Source organism: Camelus ferus, chromosome 6 (assembly GCF_009834535.1).
Source record: "Camelus ferus isolate YT-003-E chromosome 6, BCGSAC_Cfer_1.0, whole genome shotgun sequence".
In the NCBI taxonomy this organism is placed as follows: domain Eukaryota; kingdom Metazoa; phylum Chordata; class Mammalia; order Artiodactyla; family Camelidae; genus Camelus; species Camelus ferus.
This window is the reverse complement of record NC_045701.1, coordinates 29,031,810-29,052,453: the sequence shown is the minus strand read 5'-3', so window position 1 is coordinate 29,052,453 and position 20,644 is coordinate 29,031,810. Positions and strand designations below refer to the sequence as shown.

The window sequence follows — 20,644 nt, the reverse complement described above, 5'->3', positions numbered from 1 at the left end:
CTTTGTGCATATGCATTTAAGATCGCTATGTTTTCTTACTATTTTGGCCCTTTTATTCATATGTAATGTTCTTTATCTCTGATAGTTTCCTTTGCTGCTTGGACATCTTTATCTGATACTATTATGGCCACTTCTGCTTTTTTAATTAATATTTGCATGATACATCTTTTTCTTTATTTTGTTTCTCCACTGTGATGAGGTCCTTTAAGATCTATCAGGATCTTTCTTTTATTTTCTGCCTGCTTATATCATTCTGTTTGAAGTGAATTTCTTTAAACAGCATATGTTAGGTCATGTTTGTTAATCTACTCTGCCAGCCTCTGGCTTTTAACTGATATGTTTAGACCATTCATATATAATGTAATTATTGATATGTTTCCACCATTTTATTTTTTGTCTCTGTTCTCTCCATTTTTTTTGTTTCTGTCATTTCTTTTTCTTACCTTCCTGTGGATTACTTGAACACATTTTAAGCATTACATTATGATTTATCTGTAGTGTTCTGGGGTATATCTCTGATATAACAATAGCAGCAACAGTAGGTTTTAGCAGTAGTTCTAGGTATTATGTTACATATCTATAATTTATCAGTCTACTGATGGTGTCATTTTACAAGTTTGAGTGAGTGTGAAAACTTTACTTCTCTTTGTGTCCCTTTGCCCTTCCCCACTTACAGTATAATTGTCTTAAAAATTCTTGTGTATATTTTGAACCTCATTACATAATGTTATAATTTTTGTTTCAACCATCAAACGTAATTTGCCTTATCATTTTCTTTTTGTCTCCCTGATGTTGTAAGATTCCTTCTTTCATTTCCTTTCATCTGAGAATGTCTTGGTTTCCCCTTCATTTCTGAAGGATATTTCCTCCACATAGGAAATTCTGAGTTGACAGTTCTTTTCGTTTAGCACTTGAAAAATGTGCCACTGCCTTGTGACACTCCCTCAGTTTTCTTCATTTCCTCTCTAATGAGCACGTGTTATAAATCAATTTCATTTATGTGAAGACTTCTCCCTTCAGCCTGCTAATCAGCTCCAATCATTGTCCTGCTTATATCATTTTGTTTGAAGTGAATTTCAAAGCCTTCATCCTGGGATCTTTCTTCATAATCATCATGGAAATCCCTTTTCATCTCCTCTATTGGCTCTCCATTTCTTGTATTTCTCACTTTTGTTTATTATCTATCTGACTCTACAGGAAGAATTTTGGGGGGAACTTTAAATTTCTGAGGGCATTTTTCTCTTAGACTTGCATTCAGTTGATGATTAGGCTAGATATAAAATTTTAGGTTTCCTAAAAATTTTGAAGGCATTGTTCTATGTCTATCATTTGTGTGTGTGACCTGGTTTGAGTCTTAGGGGGTTTTTCTTGTTTATTTGTTTATTGTATGTCTTCACTTTCTCTGGCTTTTTTAGTGCTCTGAAGTGTGACAATGATGTGCCTGGTAGGTCTGTTTTCATCCACCATGCTGACCCTCCCTGTGCCCTTCCGATTTGGAAATTCACGTCCTTAAGCCCTGTACGGTTTCAAATTATTTCTTTGATTTTCTCTTTGTTTTTTCTGTACTCTTTCTGAAATTCTTTTTATTTTGATGTTGGTTACTATAAACCAGTCTTGTGGGCTTTTAAAAAATCTTACCCTAAGTTCTAGGAGATAACCTGAACTTTCTCTTCCAACTTTTAAGATAATTTTGCTGCTATCTAATTACATCCTATTTTTAATTTCTAAGAATCTTTATCAGTTTGTTTTTGTCTCACTTGTGTTTTGTGTGTGAAATTTGTTCTTACCTTTTGAGAATTTTTTGAAAGTCAGGTTTATTGAGATATTTACATGCAGTCAAAATTCACACTTTTTTAGTGCATGGCTCTTAGTTTTAACAGTTGGGTAACTACCACCATAATCAAGATATAAAACAGTTCTTTGGGGATCTTGACCATCACTGATGTCACTATTTTTAGGTGTGTGTGTATATGTCTGTTGTGTTTTCTTCTGAGACTGATCATAGTTTCCAAAGAAGCATCTTCTGTACTCTTCGCTGGAGTATATAAGCTTGGCTGCAAGCCTCTGTGAGGCAAGTGCTAGAAAGAAGGTTGAAGGTCTTAATATGTAGGATGTAAACTTTCATTGGATCCCTCTGTTTAACTTGGGGAAGGAGATCTAGGAATCTCTGTTTTAAATGGATAATCAGTCATATACTTGTTCTTAAAGCTACCTTTATCTCACTTCTTGAGGTCCTCAGTATTGCTAATTTCTGAACCTTCTGGGGATTCTGCTTTTCACCTTTCTTTGCTGCTGATTTAGGATATGGCTTTCTCAGATACGCTAAGTCATTTTTCACTTCTGCTTTGCAGTTTCCATAATGGTGCCATCTCCTCATCTTTTATTCTTTGTGCTAATGGAGTTTATGCCTTTAAAACCTTCCCTGCTGGCATTGTAATGGGGTTTTAGGGAAAGGTAAAAGTAATTGCATGTGTTTAGTTCATTATCTTTAACTGAATATCTCCCTTTCTTCCCCTACCCCCCCCCAAAAAGGGTGACTTACCTTGTGGACAAGATCCCTTTATAATCTAGCTTCTGCCTGTCTCTCCAGCTTCATTTCTCACTCTGCTGCAGGCTACCCCCAGCCTAAGCTCTAGTCACATGTACCTACTTAAGAGATTGCCAAACAAATCATGTTGCTTCATGCCTTTCAGTTTTGCACATGCTATTTTCTCAATGTGCTATTTGTCCTTTAAGACTCCTCAGTGAAGCTTTGCTGACTTGCAAAGGTGCCTGCTGTCAGATTTCTTATTGTATTACTGCAATTATTTATTTACTTTTAAAAAAGTCTTATCCTAGAGGTTTCTTAACCTGAGGACAGAAGTGGAAAGGCTCTCTGTGGATTAGCAGCAAGAAATCTTAGAATATCCTGAAATTAATTACAGAATTTCATGTGTTTGTTCGTATTTTTTGAAGAATTATCTAAGACAAATTTTCTATTAAGTGTGTACATCAGAAATACTTGTGGAGCCTTTTAAAATATAATTGCTTTGGGCTTCATTCCAAATGTCTGCCAAGTTACAGTCTGAAGTTTGAGCCCAGAAAGGTGTATTTTTAAAAAGCTTCCTAAATGATTCTTTGGAACAGGATCTCTGTCTGTGATCTACATTAGAGGCCTGGCATATAATGAATACTCAGTAAATGTTTCGAGAAAGAATAAGGGAGAAGCTTGGGTACATGGCATGACCTGAAAAAAATTTGCTACGTGAAACCTGAGTGGGAAAATCGCTGACTTCCTCTGTTATATAAATGAAGTCACAGCATCTGTTTGCCTCCGTTGTATATAACTGGAGGAATAGGAGAGTGGGGATTATTTTTTTCAAATAGGGAAGAAATTTGGAGAGCTACCTGTAAGAATGAAAGAAAAATTTATAGATTAGGGATAAAACAAGTCAGATATATATAGTCTGATTTTGGTTCCCCTGGCTGCTTATGGTTTTATATGACCCAGTGATTTGATTCCAAAAATGTAGGTTTCTGTGCATTTGAATGTCAAGATACCACTACTATATAGACCTGACCTCATAAACTGTAAATTTAAATTTAATATATGGCTAGTGATATGGAAAATGAGGAGACTGATATGTTGCATTGGTAAAAAGTACATACCATATTATGTAGCTGGTTGCAACTTAAGAGTGAGAACAGAAAGAGCTTTAATTTCCTGGAATGCCCTGCCTTGTGCTCGCTCTGTGTTTAAGGTTTTTAAAAATATATAACTTAAAGCTATAGGCATACTTTGGAGATACTGTAGATTTGGTTCCAGAGCACTGCAGTAAAGCAAGTTACATAAATTTTTTGGTTTCTCAGTGCATATAAAAGTTATGTTTACACTATACTATATGTAGTAGATTGAGTATGCAATAGCATTGTATCTAAAAAATATACATTCCTTAATTTAAAAATACTTTATTGCTAAAAAAAGGCTAACAGTCACCAGAGCCTTCAGCAAGTCGTAATCTTTTAGCAGGTGGAAGGTCTTGCCTCAGTGTTGATGTCTGCTGACTGAGCAGGGTGGTGATTGCTGAAGTTTGGTGTGGCTGTGGCAACTTCTTAAAATAAGAAAGCAGTGAGGTTTGCTGCATTGATCGACTCTTCCTTTCATGAAGTTTCTCTGTAGCATGAAGTGCTGTTTGATAGCATTTTACCCACAGCAGAACTTCATTCAAAATCAGAGGCAATTCTCTCAAACCCTGCTGCTGCTTTATCAACTAAGTTTGTGTAATATTCTAAATCCTTTGTGGTCATTTCAACAATCTTCACCTTCACCAGGAGTAGATTACAGCTCAAGAAACCACTTTCTTAGTTCATCCAGAAGTAACTCCTCATCTGTTAAAGTTTTATCATGAGATTGCAATTCAGTCACATCTTCAGGCTCCACTTCAAATTCCAGTCCTCTTGCTGTTTCTACCACATTTGCAGCTACTTTCTCTGCTGAAGTCTTGAACCCCTCAAAGTCATCCATGAGAGTTGGAATCAACTCTTTCAAAATCCTTTTAATGTTGATATTTTGACCACTTTTGATGAATCACTAATGTTTGTAATGCATCTAGAATGATAAATCCTTTTCAGAAGTTTTCAGTTTACTACATTATAGTCTTACAGAATATATGTTTCTTAAGTAGTAAGACTTGAAAGTCAAAATCACCCCTTGATCTGTGGGCTGCAGAATGGATGTTGTGTGAGCAGGCATGAAAACAGCATTCATCTTGTTGTACATCTCCACCAGAGCTCTTGGGTGACCAAGTGCATTGTCAATAAGCAGTAATATTTTGAAAGGAATCTTTTTTCTGAGCAGTAGGTCTCAACAATGGGCTTAAAATAATTCAGTAAACCATGTTATAAACAGATGTGCTATCATTCCGGCTTTGTTGTTCCATTTATAGAGCACAAGTAGGGTATGATTTAGCATAGTTCTTAAGGGTCCTAGGATTTGGGAAATGGTAAATGAGCATTGGCTTCAACTTAAAGTCAACAGCCATATGAGCCCCTTACAAGAGAGTCAGCCTATCCTTTAAGATTTGAAGCCAGGCCTTGATGTCTCCTCTCACTATGAAAGTCCTAGATGGCATCTTAGATCTTCTGGATCACTTGCTGCAACTTATACATCAGCACTTGCTGCCTCACCCTGCACTTTTATGTTATGGAGGTGGCTTCTTTCCATAAACCTTATGAATTAACCTATGCTAGTTTCAAACTTTTCTTCTGCAGCTTCCTTACCTCTCTCAGCCCTCATAGAATTAAAGAGAGTTAGGGCCTTCCTCTGGATTAGATTTTGGTTTAAGGAATGTTGTGGCTGGTTTAATCTTCTATCCAGACCACTAAAACTTGCTCTATATCAGCGTTAAGGCTGTTTTCCTTTACCATTCGTGTTCACTGGAATGGCACTTTTAATTTCCTTCAAGAACTTTTCTTTTGCATTTACAACCTGCCTGTTTGTTTTAAGAGGCCTGGCATTCAGCCTTCTTAGCTTTTGACAAGCCTTCTTCACTAAGCTTAATCATTTCTATTTTTGATTTAAAGGGAGAGACCTGCGACTATTCCTTTCACTTGAACACTTAGAGGCCATTGATATTCATTGACATAATTTCAATATTGTTGTATCTTAGAGAATAGGGAGGCCCGAGGACAGGGAGGGAGATGGGGAATAGCCAGTTATTGGAGCACACACACATATTTATTGCAGTTATTCGCCATCTTATATGAGCATGGTTTGTGGTGTGCCAGAACAATTATAATAGTAACATCAAAGATCCCTGATCACAAATCATCATAACACATATAATAATGAAAAGTTTGAAATATTATGAGGATTACCAAATTGTGACAAAGAGACATGAAGTGAACAGATGTTGGAAGAATGGCACCAATAGATTTGTTTGATGCAAGGTTTCCATAAACTTCCAATTTGTTTAAAAAAAAAAATCTGTGAAGTGCAATAAAATGAGGTATGCCTGTATGTCCTCTGCTTTACTCACAAGCCTCTTTAACGTAGCATAGAGCTGCTGCTGTATTTTTATATGTCTGTTCAGGAAAAAAGATCAGGCTCTAATGCTTTTTGTATTTTCCATTTATTATTTTTATTTTTTAATCTAGGTATTTAAGAGATTATGGCATCTGAAACCCACAATGTTAAAAAACGGAACTTTTGTGATAATATTGAGGATCATTCCACTGATCTTCCTAGAAAAAGGATCTCTAATTTCACTAATAAGAACATGAAGGAGGTAAGTCCATGGTTTCTAGCAGTGGAGTGGGTAAGACAGTTATGTCAGTCTGTTTAGGGTGCTGTAGCAGAATACCGTAGCCTGGGTGGCTCATGAACAGCAGGAATTTATTTCTCACAGTTCTGGGGGCTGAGAAGTCTGAGGTCAAGGCCCTAGCTGAGCTGGTATCTATCGAGGACCCACTTCCTGGTTCACAGATGGCTCTCTTCTCTCTACTTTCTCACTTGGTGGAAGGGATGAGAGAAAATTTCTGGAGTTTCTTTTATAAGGACACTAATCCTATTCATTACTCTTATGAAATAATCACCTCCCAAAAGCCCTATTTCCTAATACCATCACGTTGGGGGTTAGGATTTCAACATAGGAATTTTGGGGAGACACAGCCATTCAGTTTGACACAGTTTAAGCTGTTAAATCTATGGATAGTTCTGGTTAAATTGTTTAAACAATGGGAGGGTGACAATTTTGCTCAATCTGCCAAAATTAAGTAGAATTAATGAAATTTTGAAAACTTTTTATATTCCAGCAGCTCTGAAAACTTTTTGGCCAATATACTGTTTTGATATAATTTAAATATTTTAGTTTAATTTTAGAGGAATCTCAGAGGTACTTTTTGCTCACCTCTTCAAGGCTCATTAGCACTGATACAATTTCTTAAAACCATATTAAAATTCAATTCACTTACCAAGCACCCTGTAAGTACAGAATGTGACTAGTAGCATGGAAACTAGCTAGATGGGTATGTTACATTGTCAGAAATAGCTACATACAATGTTGTTGCAACTAATGGTTGAGACTACAGCATTAGAACAGAAAAAGCTTTAATCCAAAAAACGTAAACTGTTGAATTCAGACTTGTTGATATCGATCAACAAGTTCACATAGCTTTACTAAAGAACTTAAATATGTAGCAATATGCTATCTACTTTTATTTTTCAGGTTAAGAAATCTCCAAAACAGTTGGCTGCTTACATAAATAGGTAAGAGCTTCTTTAAACTTTGTGGGAAACAACAAATACTGAAAGCTGGGTAAGAGTGAAAATAGGGAAAAATAAGTCTTCTCTTTTATTATAATAATAATTTATTATTAGACAGCGCCTTTGTTCCAGGGACTGTGCTAAACGTATCAATATTAGATAGATACATGTAATTATCCCAAACTATTGATGACTGAAACTAAAGATCTGTGATTTCTTTAAAGGTCACACGCCCAGAAGGTGGTAAAAATGTCATTTATTCCCAGGTCTGCCAAACTGTAAAGGTGCTTTCTACTAAACCTCTGGTTTTCAAGATATGATCTGAGGCCCCAGGGAGTCCTTTCAGGGAATTTGTGAGGTTGAAACTATCTTCACAACAATACTAAGATATTATTCCTCTTCCTCATTTTCACTCTCTTACAAGTGTACAATAGTTTTCCAGAGGCTGCGTGATAATTGATGTTAACAAATAGATTGAAAGCAGAGGGAGATATGAGAATCCAGCTGTCTTCTATTAAACCAGATATTAGAAATTTTGCACAAATGTAAAACATTGCCATTCTTCTCACTACATTTTTTGTTTGCTTTGGAAAATAAAATATTTTTTTTAAAAAATTCTATGTTCATATGTAATGAATTTATTATTTTTAAATAAATTAACAAATTTTCTCAATTTCTGATTCAGTACATATCAATAGATATTGCACACATAAAAAATTCTTTTGGGGCCTTAATAATTTTTAAGAGTACAAAGCATCTTGAGAGCAAAACATTTGAGAACCACTATACTAAACCATGAGATGTGCTCTGTTGTGTTTTATCTTATTCAAACAAATTAAATATACTTTAGCTTAATCAAAATAAGTGTTCTGTTGTATTATAAGTTAAAATATATATTCACACTTGCATGATTCAAAGTAAAATATTCAAACTTAAACTTTGCTAGAAAAAGAGAAGTGACAAGAAATTGTTATAATTTTGTTGTAATTTTCTTATTCCCTGAATGCCCTGTAATACTTCATTTTAAAAGCATCTAGTTATTATGCCTCTTCATTTTCTTTTGGTATAAAGTATCATCCTTTTCATTGCTTTCTAGGTGGTTTGTAATTTCCGTTTTATTTCCCTCTTCAATCTAAGAGTTAAGATTTTTTTAAATTATTGTGCTTATTCTGATTTTAGTGGATTGTGATCACAAAATGTGGCCTGTTAAATCTTTGTTTTTAAAAACTTTTAAAGGTCTTCATATGCTTCTTTTTCATTTAAGAAAAATCAATTCTTTTTACAGAACAGTTGGACAAGCTGTGAAAAGCCCAGATAAACTACGTAAGGTGATCTATCGCAGAAAGAAAATTCATCATCCTTTTCCAAATCCTTGTTACAGAAAAAAACAGTCCCCTACAAGTGGGGGCTGTGACATGGCAAATAAAGAAAATGAACTGGCTTGTGCAGGCCACCTCCCTGAGAAACTGCGCCATGATACTCGAACATATTTAGTTAACTCCAGTGATTCTGGTTCTTCACAGACAGAAAGCCCATCATCAAAATATAGTAGTTTTTTTTCTGAGGTAAGTCATTTATATAAGCTTAACTTCATTCTTGTAATTATTAGCTTTTTCCTTTGCTGTATTCTACTAGTAAAATAATTCACTGCCCATTAAATTAAGACTATTTGAGAGATTGTAACTCCTGAGATAATTTTCTAGATTAACTAAATTTGAATCAGTAGTTTATTCCATTTCTCTAAGTTAGTGGTATCTCAGATGGAATGAAGTGATTGATAAGCTGCTATAAACACCCGGAATGGCAAGATGGCCAGTAGAAATTTAAAGGAAGGGAAAAGAAGAAATTTTGCCTACAAAGTGGACCACAAAAGCCAGTTATCCAGGTTCATTTTGCTGGGCTCTCAAAATTGCCATTGGAAACTTCATTTAGGCAAACTCAAACCTGCTAAGGTTTGCTGCTCTTCCAGCTCAGGCAAAATTAGTTGTTTGAACAGGCTCAGAGGAACTGTTTTGGGTGATAGAAATATTCTAAAACTGGACTGTGATGATGCACAAGTCCATAAATTTATTAAAATCCTTATATTATATATTATCAATGTGTGACTTTTATGGTATGTAAATTATACTTCAGAAAAATCACTTTTATGAAAAATGGTCATTTGAAAGAATGGTTTGATAAAACTTATAAATACAAGTTTATAATAATGTTTATTATTACATGTTTATTGTTCATGTTGTAGAAAATAAACCCAAAGGAAAAAATTATTCATGATTTCAATATTTATAAATAACAATATTAAATTTTTATATATCTTTTCTCTTCGTACTATACGTATTATTTGATAACTTGATTTTTATGTTTAATAAATTTAGATATTTTTCCATGTCATTGAATAATGCTTCTACAGTTTTTTCTCTTGCAGTTTTATTGAGATATAATTGACATACAGCATAGTATAAGTTTAAAGTGTATACATAATGATTTGACTTACATACATCATAAAATGATTACCACATTAAATTTAGTGAATATCCATCATCTCATATAGATACAGAATTTTTTAAATAGAAAAAAATTTTCTTTCCTTGTGATAAAAACTCTTAGGATTTACTCTCTTAACAGCTTTCACGTATAGCATACAGCAGCACTAATTATATTTACCAAATTGTATATTATATCCCTAGTACTTACTTCCCTTACAGCTAGAAGTTCCTTTTTTGACTGTGTTCATTCAGTTCCCTCTCACCCACCTCTGGTAACCAAAGTCTGATCTGTCTCTCATAGTTTGTTGGTTTGTTTTTGATATATAATTGACCTATAATACTATGTCAGTTCCTGGTGCACAACATAGTGATTTGATACTTCTCTACATTTCAAAATGATCACCACGATAAGTCTAGTTACCAGCTATCACCGTACAGAGATGTTACATGATGAATGGATACATAATATTACATTACTTGAATGTGCCTTAATTTAATTATGACTTGGTAAACTTAGTATTGTTTCTATCTAGCATGACAGTTTGAAAAGCATTTCCTATGACATACAAGCAGAAAAAAAATCTTTTTATATTAAAATAATCCTAAGTATGTAGATGAAAGAAAATGAGCATCATAAGTAGGATAATAATAATAAGTCAATAAGATGAAAGAAGGGTAGAAAACAAAGTGTTATTAACTAAAACCATAATGAAATGACACACAAAAAAGTTTCCATTTGTCAATAAAAATGTCCTTACTTGTAAAAATAAGATCCTGGAGTAATAGAAAGTTAGTAATGCTAGGAGAGGTAAAAGAAGTACGTATGGTATCTGTGAGAAAAAAGGGGGCAAGGAGAATTTGATTTAATAGTGAATTTTCATGAGCCCTGGAGAATAGGATGGTAACTAAACCTTAGTTTTAAAGAGAATCACTGTCAGACTAATTCATTCACAGTATTTATTGATAGCTCCTTAACTGTGCAATGTGTTCTGCAGGCTCTTAGGAGATAGATGGTGAGTGAAAACAGGCAGTATCCCCTACTCAGATGTAGTTACAGAAGTGATGAGGGCAACACTGATCAGATAATCAAAGAAACTACATATCCTGAAGGATTCTGAACATGTGACTGTTATAGTCTAGAAATCTGGCCTAGATTGGGACCTAGGCTGGTTCTTCATTTGAACTGAGGGAATAAACATTCCCTAGTGAGAATGCGTTTAAAAAAAAAAAAAAGGAAAAATGCTTCAGTTGTGCATTTATACTAGTGCCATAGGAGAGCATTTTTTCAAGGCCCTCCTTTTACTTTGCTCCCATTTTGACTACTTTCCGTAAACCTTCCTTAACCTCACACTTCAGTAATAGGTTTATTGATTGTCCTTTTGTTTCAGACCTTTTCTCCTGATGTAGTACATGCTCTAAAAGCCTAAACCTAAAAGTGATACTATAGTATTTTGTATAAGTTCACATATACATAACATTTTGACTCAATAGTTGTACTCCTAGATATATACCCAAGAGAATTGAAAACACAGGTCCACACAGATACTTATGAACAAATGCTCATAACATTTATAATAGCCAGAAGTAGAAACAATACAAATGTCCATCAACTGACTATAGATAAGTAAAATCTTATATTTCATACTATATAATATTATTTGATAATTAAAAAGGAGTAAAATACCAGTATATGTTATAATGTATATAAATGTTGAAAACATTATGCTGTGTAAAGGAAGCCACGTACACAAAAAGGCCACATATTGTATGATTCAGTTTATATGAAGACTCAAATTAGATAAAATCGTAAGAGATAAAAAGTAGATTAATGATTGTCAGGGGCTGGAGAGACGGGAGAATGGAGTCCAGGGTTTCTTTTAGGGATGGTGAAAAGGTTCTAGAATTCATGATGGTGATGGTTGCACAACTCTGTGAATGTACTTATTAGCACTACTGAATTATACGTTTTGAACGGGTAAATCTTATGGTATGTGAATTATATCTTAATCTGTTACTAAAAAAAATTGGAACTAGATATTCCAATTCTAAAACTAATCCTACAGAAGATTTTGTACAAGTGCACATATTTACATAGATATGTTCATTTGTATGTTTAGTTTAGGATGTTCATTGATGCACAGTTTTAATAGAGAAAAACCAGGATCAGTATGAAATTATGGTACATAAAGACTAGAGAATATGTAATTGTTCTTTTAAAAATGAGATTGATCTATGTTTTGATGTTGAAAAATCTTCATAATATATAAGTGAAAAAATAAGGTTTTAAACATACAGATATTAGACTGTTTTAATTTTATATCTACCTAATATGTCTAAAAAATGATTTGAATGATGCTGACCACTCTGTTAACTGTGATTGCTTCTGGGGAGTGTTACTAGTTGTTTTTGTGGGCAAGTAAAGAGTATTCACTTTTTATTTTAGCAGATTTATGCTACTTGAACTTTTTACAATGGGAGTATATTTCCTTAGTTATATAGAAAAAAAAATGAATGAATGAATTGAAATACTTGTCACAACACTGAATTTTTGTGGTTTCCCTCTCATGCTATTCAGTTGGTAATGACTAGCCTATACATTTACCTTTTCCTTTAATCTGCATTATTATAAAGTAAATCTTAGGTTTGTAGGTAACTAAAAATAATTTATTCTATGAATTATTGAGATTTAAAAGGAAAATAGTAGCAAATAAGAAAAAATATTGGTAAAAAATAAACAGGTCCTACATTTATTCAAATCATATTGTTCAGCTGCAATATTCCTCTTTGTGGACCAGTAAAAGGAGTCACCTCTGCATAATTTTAAAATATGTCTACCAGAATAATTTCATTGAAAAAAGAAAGTTTCATGTCATATCTCAATATGCTTTTTAACAAATTAGGTTACTGCCTTTCAGGTTTCTCAGGACCATGAAACAATGGCACAAGTTTTGTTCAGCAGGAATTTGAGATTGAATGTAGCTTTAACTTTCTGGAGAAAGAGAAGTATAAGTGAACTTGTAGCTTATTTGGTGAGGTAAGTGTGACCATTTATGCTTTTGTTCAGTAAAAGTAACTTCCAGTGTGTTATCTACAAATACCTCTTTTTTTTTATGTTATACTGGCTAAAATTTTAAACTTTCTATGTTTAGCTTCAATAGTGACAGTGTGGTTTAAAAAACATTTATCACCAATCTAAGAGTAACCAAACTACAGAAAACCATCTGTTTTATCATACTGAACAAAGCTGTTTTCTTCTCTAAGATTCTTTTTTTTTTTTTTTTTTAATATTTCTTCTTTCTTTTTTGGGGGGTCAGATTAGGGGAAGTAATTAGGCTTATTTATTTATCTTTGGAGGAGGTACTGGGGATTGAACCCAGGACCTCCTGCATGCCAAGCAGGTGCTCTACCACATGAGCTATCCCCTCCCGCTGTAAGATTCTTATCTATAAAACTAAGTGATAACATTATGGGAAAACCAACTTTTAAAAAAAATTCCCTTTGAAAATTTTAACCATTCCCTTCCTCACTATATTTAGGTCTCCTCAAATGTTACCTTAGCGAGGCCTTTCTTGACCACTTTATTGAAAAGTACATATTTTTTCACACCCTGTCTCTCTCTTTCCCATTTTATGTTTCTCCATAGCACTTAGCACCATCGACATGCTTTATATATTTTACTTGTTTTTTGTCATTCTCTGCCTTCTCCTACCCCCTCATACTCAAACACACATTGAAATACAAGCCCTATCTCTTTGTTCATTGCTGTATCCCCAGCACATGACTCAGCGTAGACACTCAGATCATTTGCTGAAATGAGTAAATTTCTCAAAAGCAGTGTGAAGGTTATAATATGACAGTAAACAAGGAAATCAGCTCTCTAAGCAGTTTTGTTTCTCACAGGATAGAAGACCTTGGAGTTGTGGTGGATTGCCTTCCTGTGCTCACCAATAGGTAAAAAGAATATTTTTCAGGGAAAAAAGTCAGTTTAAAGAAGTGCAAATTATAACCTGTTCATATTTTTATAACTTAGTATTTATTTTTAGTTTACAGGAAGAAAAACAGTACATCTCACTTGGCTGCTGTGTAGACTTGTTGCCTCTGGTAAAATCACTACTTAAAAGCAGATTTGAAGAGTAAGTGCTAATCTGAATCTCAATTCATTTTTCTCTTTTAACATCCTTGATATTGTGCCTTGTGAGTGCATAGTGGTAGATTGAGCTCCATGGGACATGCATGGTTTCTCTTTTCCAGGAACTCATAGTCCAGTTGGGAAAAGAATTTGGAATGATTAAAGAACAATTACAGAAACATCTATAAACAAGTTACATACAATATGGTTTTGTGAAAGTTGTGAAATACACTTTTAAAAGGGGAAAGATCAGTGTGTATGTGTTTTTTGAGGGGGGTGGAGTATCATTTTTTGTAAAGGCTTCTTGGATGAATTTTGTAACAAAATGTCATTTCAGATATATAATAGTTGGTTTAAACTGGCTTCAAGCAGTCATAAAAAGATGGTGGTCAGAACTATCATCCAAAACAGAAATTATACATGACGGGTGAGTATACCTTTAAAGATAAACTCATGCTACTAAAATTTTCTTCAGGAAAGCAGCTTGATTAAACTAGGTGATAATTTTATTCCATGATTATTGGTATATAATACTTATTCTTTTCATTTTCAGAGGAATATTAAATTAGAATACTGTTCATATGGAAAAATTACACATGAAAGCTGAATTCCAGAACCCAGTAACCCCCTGTATCTCTTGTTCTGGCAGAACTCTACCCTTCATTTTAAGAGGAAAAAGCACAGCAATGATTTAACCCTTATAGCATCCATTATAAAGGAGTGAGAGAAAAAGAGATGGCCTTTCGTGGAATGAGTACTGAGGCACAGGAATGGAGGCAGCCTGCAGGGTCCTTTGGCTACCTAGACATTAACATGAGAATCCAGTGTAGATGATTACAGTTCTAAAAACTGTATTATAATCATAATTTGACTATTGCTTTGATGTGAAAATATGTAGCTTTTCTACCAAATGAGCCAGATTATAATGAAGCTACCAAAAAAAGAAAAAATCTCCAGTTTGCTTAAAGTCCATAATTTACTTTCTAGGCTCTCAAAATTTTCCCACTTTATATCCACGAACTGGTTATCCAAATGCTCCAAATGCCTAGTTATTTTCTTACCTGCTTTAACAACTAAGTAACCTTTAATTTCCATGGTTGGCATGTACTATTTTAAAGACTTGCTTGACTTCAAATGGTATAATTTTATCCTGATAAATACTTGAAAAGTTTATAACTGTTTTCATTACGTGTATTTACTACCAAAGTCCAGTCCTTCTATATTTGTATTTTTTTCTCCTTTTTTACTCCTAGAAATATTCAGATTTTAAAACAACAATTAAGTGGATTGTGGGAACAGGAAAACCATCTTACTTTGGTTCCAGGATATACTGGTAATATAGCCAAGGTAATCTATATTTAAGCTTAAAATTTTAAGCTTAAATCTATATTTAAACTTAATTAAAAATTAGAAATAATGTAATAGTGTTATGCATTCATAAACAAACTCTTTCAAATATCCAATTCAGTACTACTCTAATAATGTCTGAAGTCAATTTCATATTTACAAATGATTAAGGTCCTCTGGATATGAATATGACTTTGACAGGGAACATAGGAATTGGTTATTGAATGCATTTCAAATATAGCCACAGAAATAATGTGCTAATAGGTATTTAATGACCTAGTTCCAATTAGAGAAAAATATTTGAAAAAAAGTTAAGAACCCAGGTTAGGAAGGCATTTGAAAAGACAGTGACACTCAGGAAGCAAGAGATGAAGAACATAATCAATTAGTTTTGGGATATTTTTACTTGGCTTTTGCTAACTTCATGGGGTTTTTTTTTGAAAGTTAAATTGTTCTACTCACAGGATGAATTTGACATTGTTCTCTTGATTTACTTATCTCTTAAAGGAAAAGTATGCTACTAGTTTAGATTTTAATTTTTAAACTTCTGAAAACACTGGTAGTTAAAGTATAATTGCAGAAAAAAATCATTGTTAAAGAAATATTTCTACTCTTTTACTGGGCATACTGCTATCATAAATAGGCATTATCCAGAAATATAAAAACGTTCTTTGGTTTTAAAAAAATATAATCTAAATAGAGGAATTATGTCATGGATTTATAAAATTCTCAGAATACCTTCATGCAAAGAAGCATAATGGTGTTATCAAGCAAGTGTGTTACCACTATGTATAATTTTACTCTGTAGATTTCTTAATGATGAAAATCTTATCAACAGAAATCAATTTCCTGAATTTTTTTTGTTGTTATTATTATTTTAATTCTTTTGATAATAGGGGTTGGAAATGAAGTAAAAGTTGATAGAAAATAGAATGCTTTTAGACAATACATGGTATATTACCTTGTTCTGGAAGTGCCTTGTATTCTTAGTTGCAGAACTGAAAAATTATTGTTTCCTTAGAAACTTGCTTTCAATTTTTAAATTTTTTATAAAGGGGGAACCTTTATTGTGAACATGACCTTAAAATACTGTATTTATTATTACAAGCAATATTGAATAATTAAAAGTTCTATAAAGTTCCTTAAGCTATGATAAAACCTCTTTTATAATATTAAACCCTCATTTGTAATTTTTTGAGGGTATAAATCAGAAAGGCTGTCATCAAGCTCGCCTAGATTTATATGGCACGGAAGGAATTGCGGTAATGATGTAATGATCTTGCTTAGCTATAAAAAAGCAGAGTTGTTTGATCACAGAAACTAAAACATTCACTAAGCACGTAGCAAACATTTATTGAGCACATGCTGTGTGCTACAAAAATACAGATAAGAGGAATAAGACAAATCTTTACCCTCAAAAGTTCACAAAGGGAAACTAAGACAAAACAAGTGACAAAAAGGGAGAAGAAAATGGGGTGTGTGTATCTGTATTTTGGTTACTGGCTAATAAAATGTTTTTGTTTTATTCTTTAAGGATGTAGATGCTTATTTATTACAGCTGCATTGAGAGACTTCATCTGCTAAATAGCATTTGGTAATTCAGAACATCCCTGGACTATATGATTTCCCCAAAAATGTCTCATCTGAGAACTGAACTGTGAAAGAAATCAAAACCATTTTTTCCCTTTAAAAAGCCACATAGTGAAACCACTAACGAAACGCTAACGATCTACTTCACATTGAAGTGGAAAAATATCCAAAAAGAGCAGCTCCAACTTCAATGAGGTGAAAGTGCACTATGAAGACTGTTCGCCTTTGCTGCATTTGGGATTTATATGGTTATTTGGTAACGTTGTTTAAGAACTACTGGGTCTTAATGCAATCCTGCATAAGAATATAATTTATACTATGTGAAAAAATAAGACAGGACTTACTACTAGGAATCACAAAGACCAATCATCATTACGTTTTTTAAGATTATGTTTTATAAGAAGACACTTAAATGTGTTCAACTACTATTTTCTTATGTTGAAAGGACCTTGAAAGTTTAAACCATCATAGCAAATAATCAATACTAAAAGTTTTTTGTTCACACTGAGATACTGTGTATGCAAAATGCCTTAATTACTAATAAGCCAATGTGTAATATCTGTTTAAGAAAATTAGAACCAACCATGCTTCTGAAATGATAAAATCATGGAATTAAATCAGGGGTTTCCACTCATGTAGAATGTTGTTGTTAAAACTTATTCCACACCATTTTTAAAACTTGAGAATATTCTTAGTATCTCTGATTTTGTTTTTTTTTTTTTGTTTTTTTTTTTTTTGCCAGAATCATCATGTCATGTATGTATGTGTTATTCCTATATATAAGAAAAAGGTGAATATGTTTTTGTATGAATGCTTAACTGGAAATGTCCGTGGAGTTGGCTAATTTATATTCACTTTTTATTGCATATAGATTTCTAATATTTTCAGTTCTGTGTCATTTAAGTTTTCTTCATTTGAGTAAATTCACTAAATATTTCTATTTTTGCTTTTTTTAATTCTGATTTTATATGAATTGATTTTTTTCACTACATATCTTTAAAGAATTACATATAATGCTTTAGAAATGTTTACATTTAGTGCTGACCTTGTATTTTAAATTCCAACACTTTACATTACTACCTCCTCCAATGGTTGGTATAAAATGCCAGCAGGCTGTATGAGGTCTTTTTTTTTTTTTAATACCAGTTTTAGTATCAATGAACTTCACTTCTGAAATTTGTGTATTATCTTGAAAGTGATTGGGGTTTAAATACCACTGTTGGTGGTTCATACATCATCTTATCTTCAATAAGCCTGAAAGGCATCTGAGCAAAGATTTTTAGTAATTGAATTTCTCTGCAGTAATCCTTCCAGCACTTGAATGTAAATCTTTAGCATTTACCAAATTAGCCACTACTGATGTGAATCCCAAACAAGCATCTTTCTTTCTTTAAAAATGTTATATTTCACTGTTACATTTTTGTGTAGCTATATTTTATATAGCTATGTATTCATCACAGTGAACATCAATTGTAATTGGTTATTCTCTAAAGTCTTTAGATTAGAATAATTTATTACTGCACTTCTAGATTTTGAGAGTTATTTAAGAAATTTGTTTTTCAGGAGGTGAGAATTTGAATTGTGAACCTGTGTCATCTCTATGAAACCTTAAGATGATGAAATATAATCTTTTTTTGTTCCTATCCGTGTAGTTATCACTCTCTTATCTAACAGCTTCAACCAGTTAACTCAGTTGGTGCACAGTGCTAATGAGGCTAAGGACAGGATGTCAGTCCTTTTAGGAGTTTATTAACTTTATACACATACACAGAATTGTTCATGGCTACAGACTGCACCTTCTCTTAGATATCGATCTCACAAATTCAGCTCTTTGTCACAAGGAAGATGGTATGTATAGCAAAGCATAAACCCTTCATTCACCTCAGATGGAAAGATAACTCAAATAATTGGCATATGGGATACTACAGACCTTTAATCTTGTATTTAAAATAGTATTAAAATTAACAGTATCTAAAAATCTGTGTTACTGTAATTTTCTCTGGGTAAGATCATTAAACAGTATCTTCTAAAAATCAAACTTCAGTCAAAATTAAGTACAAATACAAATGAAACCTAGTAAGAAAAGGTATTATCCCATTAACACTGGTTTCCTATGCTTATGTTTGGGTTTGTTAAAGGAGAGTAGATGACACTTCATTTTAAGCACTCGGAGCTGTATAAGGCAGCAGTCTTTAACTAACTTACAAATGTGATTCAGTGGCACACACTCCCAATTTCTGTTCTTGGCCTTTGCAGTTTACCTTAGTACCTACCTCTGTCAGTTACTGAGTTATGATTAGTATTAGGTAATTTTTAAATTCTTGGATAAAAGATGTTAGATAAGTAAATGTTGAACTCTTCAGTTGCTGTTAAGCTCCTCTCGTGCTTTTTAATCAGAACAGTGTTGATCTCCAGAAAGAGCCAAAGAGTTTACAAAGTATTTTGGCTGTTGTATTGACCTAGATTAGGACAATTGGTGTCTGTCATTGCTCATTTGTTGCTGTGCTACTAAGCAGTGTAACTGAAGGACTACCCAAGGTCTCTATGCTGTTTAATCTCGTCTACCTTCTTCAGCTTTCTGTACTCGACTTTGCTAACTTTGCAAGTCTAGGGGCAGGTAGTTTATTGAGGTGGTAGACGGTTATAATCAAGCAATTTGCTTCTACTAGAGATAAAGTAAATAGATTTTATAAGGAGTGTTCCTGATCAGAATAAAAGGTAAAAGTTAGAAAGCAAGCATTATTAGATAGTTTTGGCAGTAATTTCAAATGTAATTGACAGATTATTTACATGAATCCTGAGGTGTGAGAATTTGGGTATAAATGTCTATATTTACTTTGACTAACCATTAATAACAGCATTGAACCCTAAGGACTATTGAGGAATTAAATCCCCTAAACATGCTTGGTACATGTCATGTCCTAATCTTAAAAATGGTTATATGGATTCAAAGCTATATATCTAGACTTTGAAATAGTAATTTTCTCAAACTTGTATTTGGCAAGTTATTGATAATAATTAATATTAATGGATAACTAATTTGAATAATGATTATTAGCTATTAAATGCTTATAATAGAAATCATTTTAAATGTTTATTTAGTTACTCAAGTTAGTCAAGGAATTTGAAAAAAACAAAATTTAAGTTACTATTTTAGGAGTCATTCCCAGTTATTTTTCTTCCTATTTAAGAACAAGATGGTAATGTCAGTTGCCTTTGTTGATTTTAAGAAAAAAAAAAAAAAAAAAGACTCATAAGCAGCTGACCCAACTGGAGTGATCCATTTGGTTGCACTACTTATTTTTCAACACAGCCTTTTATTTGGATGACTTCAGATGAAAATAGTATTGCTGGACATTTGTTGGTAGGTATTTACTCCTACGTTACTCTTTCTCCCTTAATTTCTAATTCTTCTAGCTATGAAAATTGTCTTAAAACTTTGTGACACACTATTTCCCCTCCTTTTTATTTCTGTAACAGGCGTATAGAATAAAAAGTTCATCCTTAAACATTGTATGATTCTAATTTGTAATACAGCTTGACTGATTCAGTAGCAACACCAAATGTAACAATAAAACAAATACCACATATCATATAGCCAGTATACTGAGTACATTTTCCAATGCTGTACTTAAAATAATATTTACAGTATTATAATAATCATAATTTTCTCTGGGTCAGATCATTGACTTAACAATAAGTACTAAAATCAAACTTCAGTAAAAAATTAAGTACAGTTGCAAATGAAATAGTATATACCAAAATATTTTATCTTATAGACTGTAACTAATCATAAAACACAAAACGACATCATTACTGTGTACTGGTAGTTCTATGAAAGGGCAGCCA

The 20,644-nt window shown here is 33.0% G+C and overlaps 1 protein-coding gene across 3 annotated transcripts in view; it reads left to right on the top strand.

Annotated features, from left to right (window-relative positions):
• KATNBL1 (katanin regulatory subunit B1 like 1) overlaps positions 1-20,304 on the top strand; it is a 58,886-nt gene extending 38,582 nt beyond the window's left edge. For 2 of the 3 annotated variants that reach the window (XM_032481586.1, XM_032481585.1), the window contains 9 exons: positions 6,136-6,266; positions 7,206-7,246; positions 8,529-8,808; positions 12,645-12,763; positions 13,630-13,680; positions 13,773-13,862; positions 14,196-14,285; positions 15,112-15,205; positions 16,740-20,304. In XM_032481586.1, coding sequence (XP_032337477.1) covers positions 6,150-6,266; positions 7,206-7,246; positions 8,529-8,808; positions 12,645-12,763; positions 13,630-13,680; positions 13,773-13,862; positions 14,196-14,285; positions 15,112-15,205; positions 16,740-16,772 — 915 coding nt within the window. In that variant the 5' untranslated portion in view covers positions 6,136-6,149 and the 3' untranslated portion in view covers positions 16,773-20,304. The remainder of the gene's footprint in view (positions 1-6,135; positions 6,267-7,205; positions 7,247-8,528; positions 8,809-12,644; positions 12,764-13,629; positions 13,681-13,772; positions 13,863-14,195; positions 14,286-15,111; positions 15,206-16,739) is intronic. The other variant, XM_032481587.1, reaches the window with a different exon arrangement.
• The last annotated feature ends 340 nt before the right edge of the window (positions 20,305-20,644 follow it).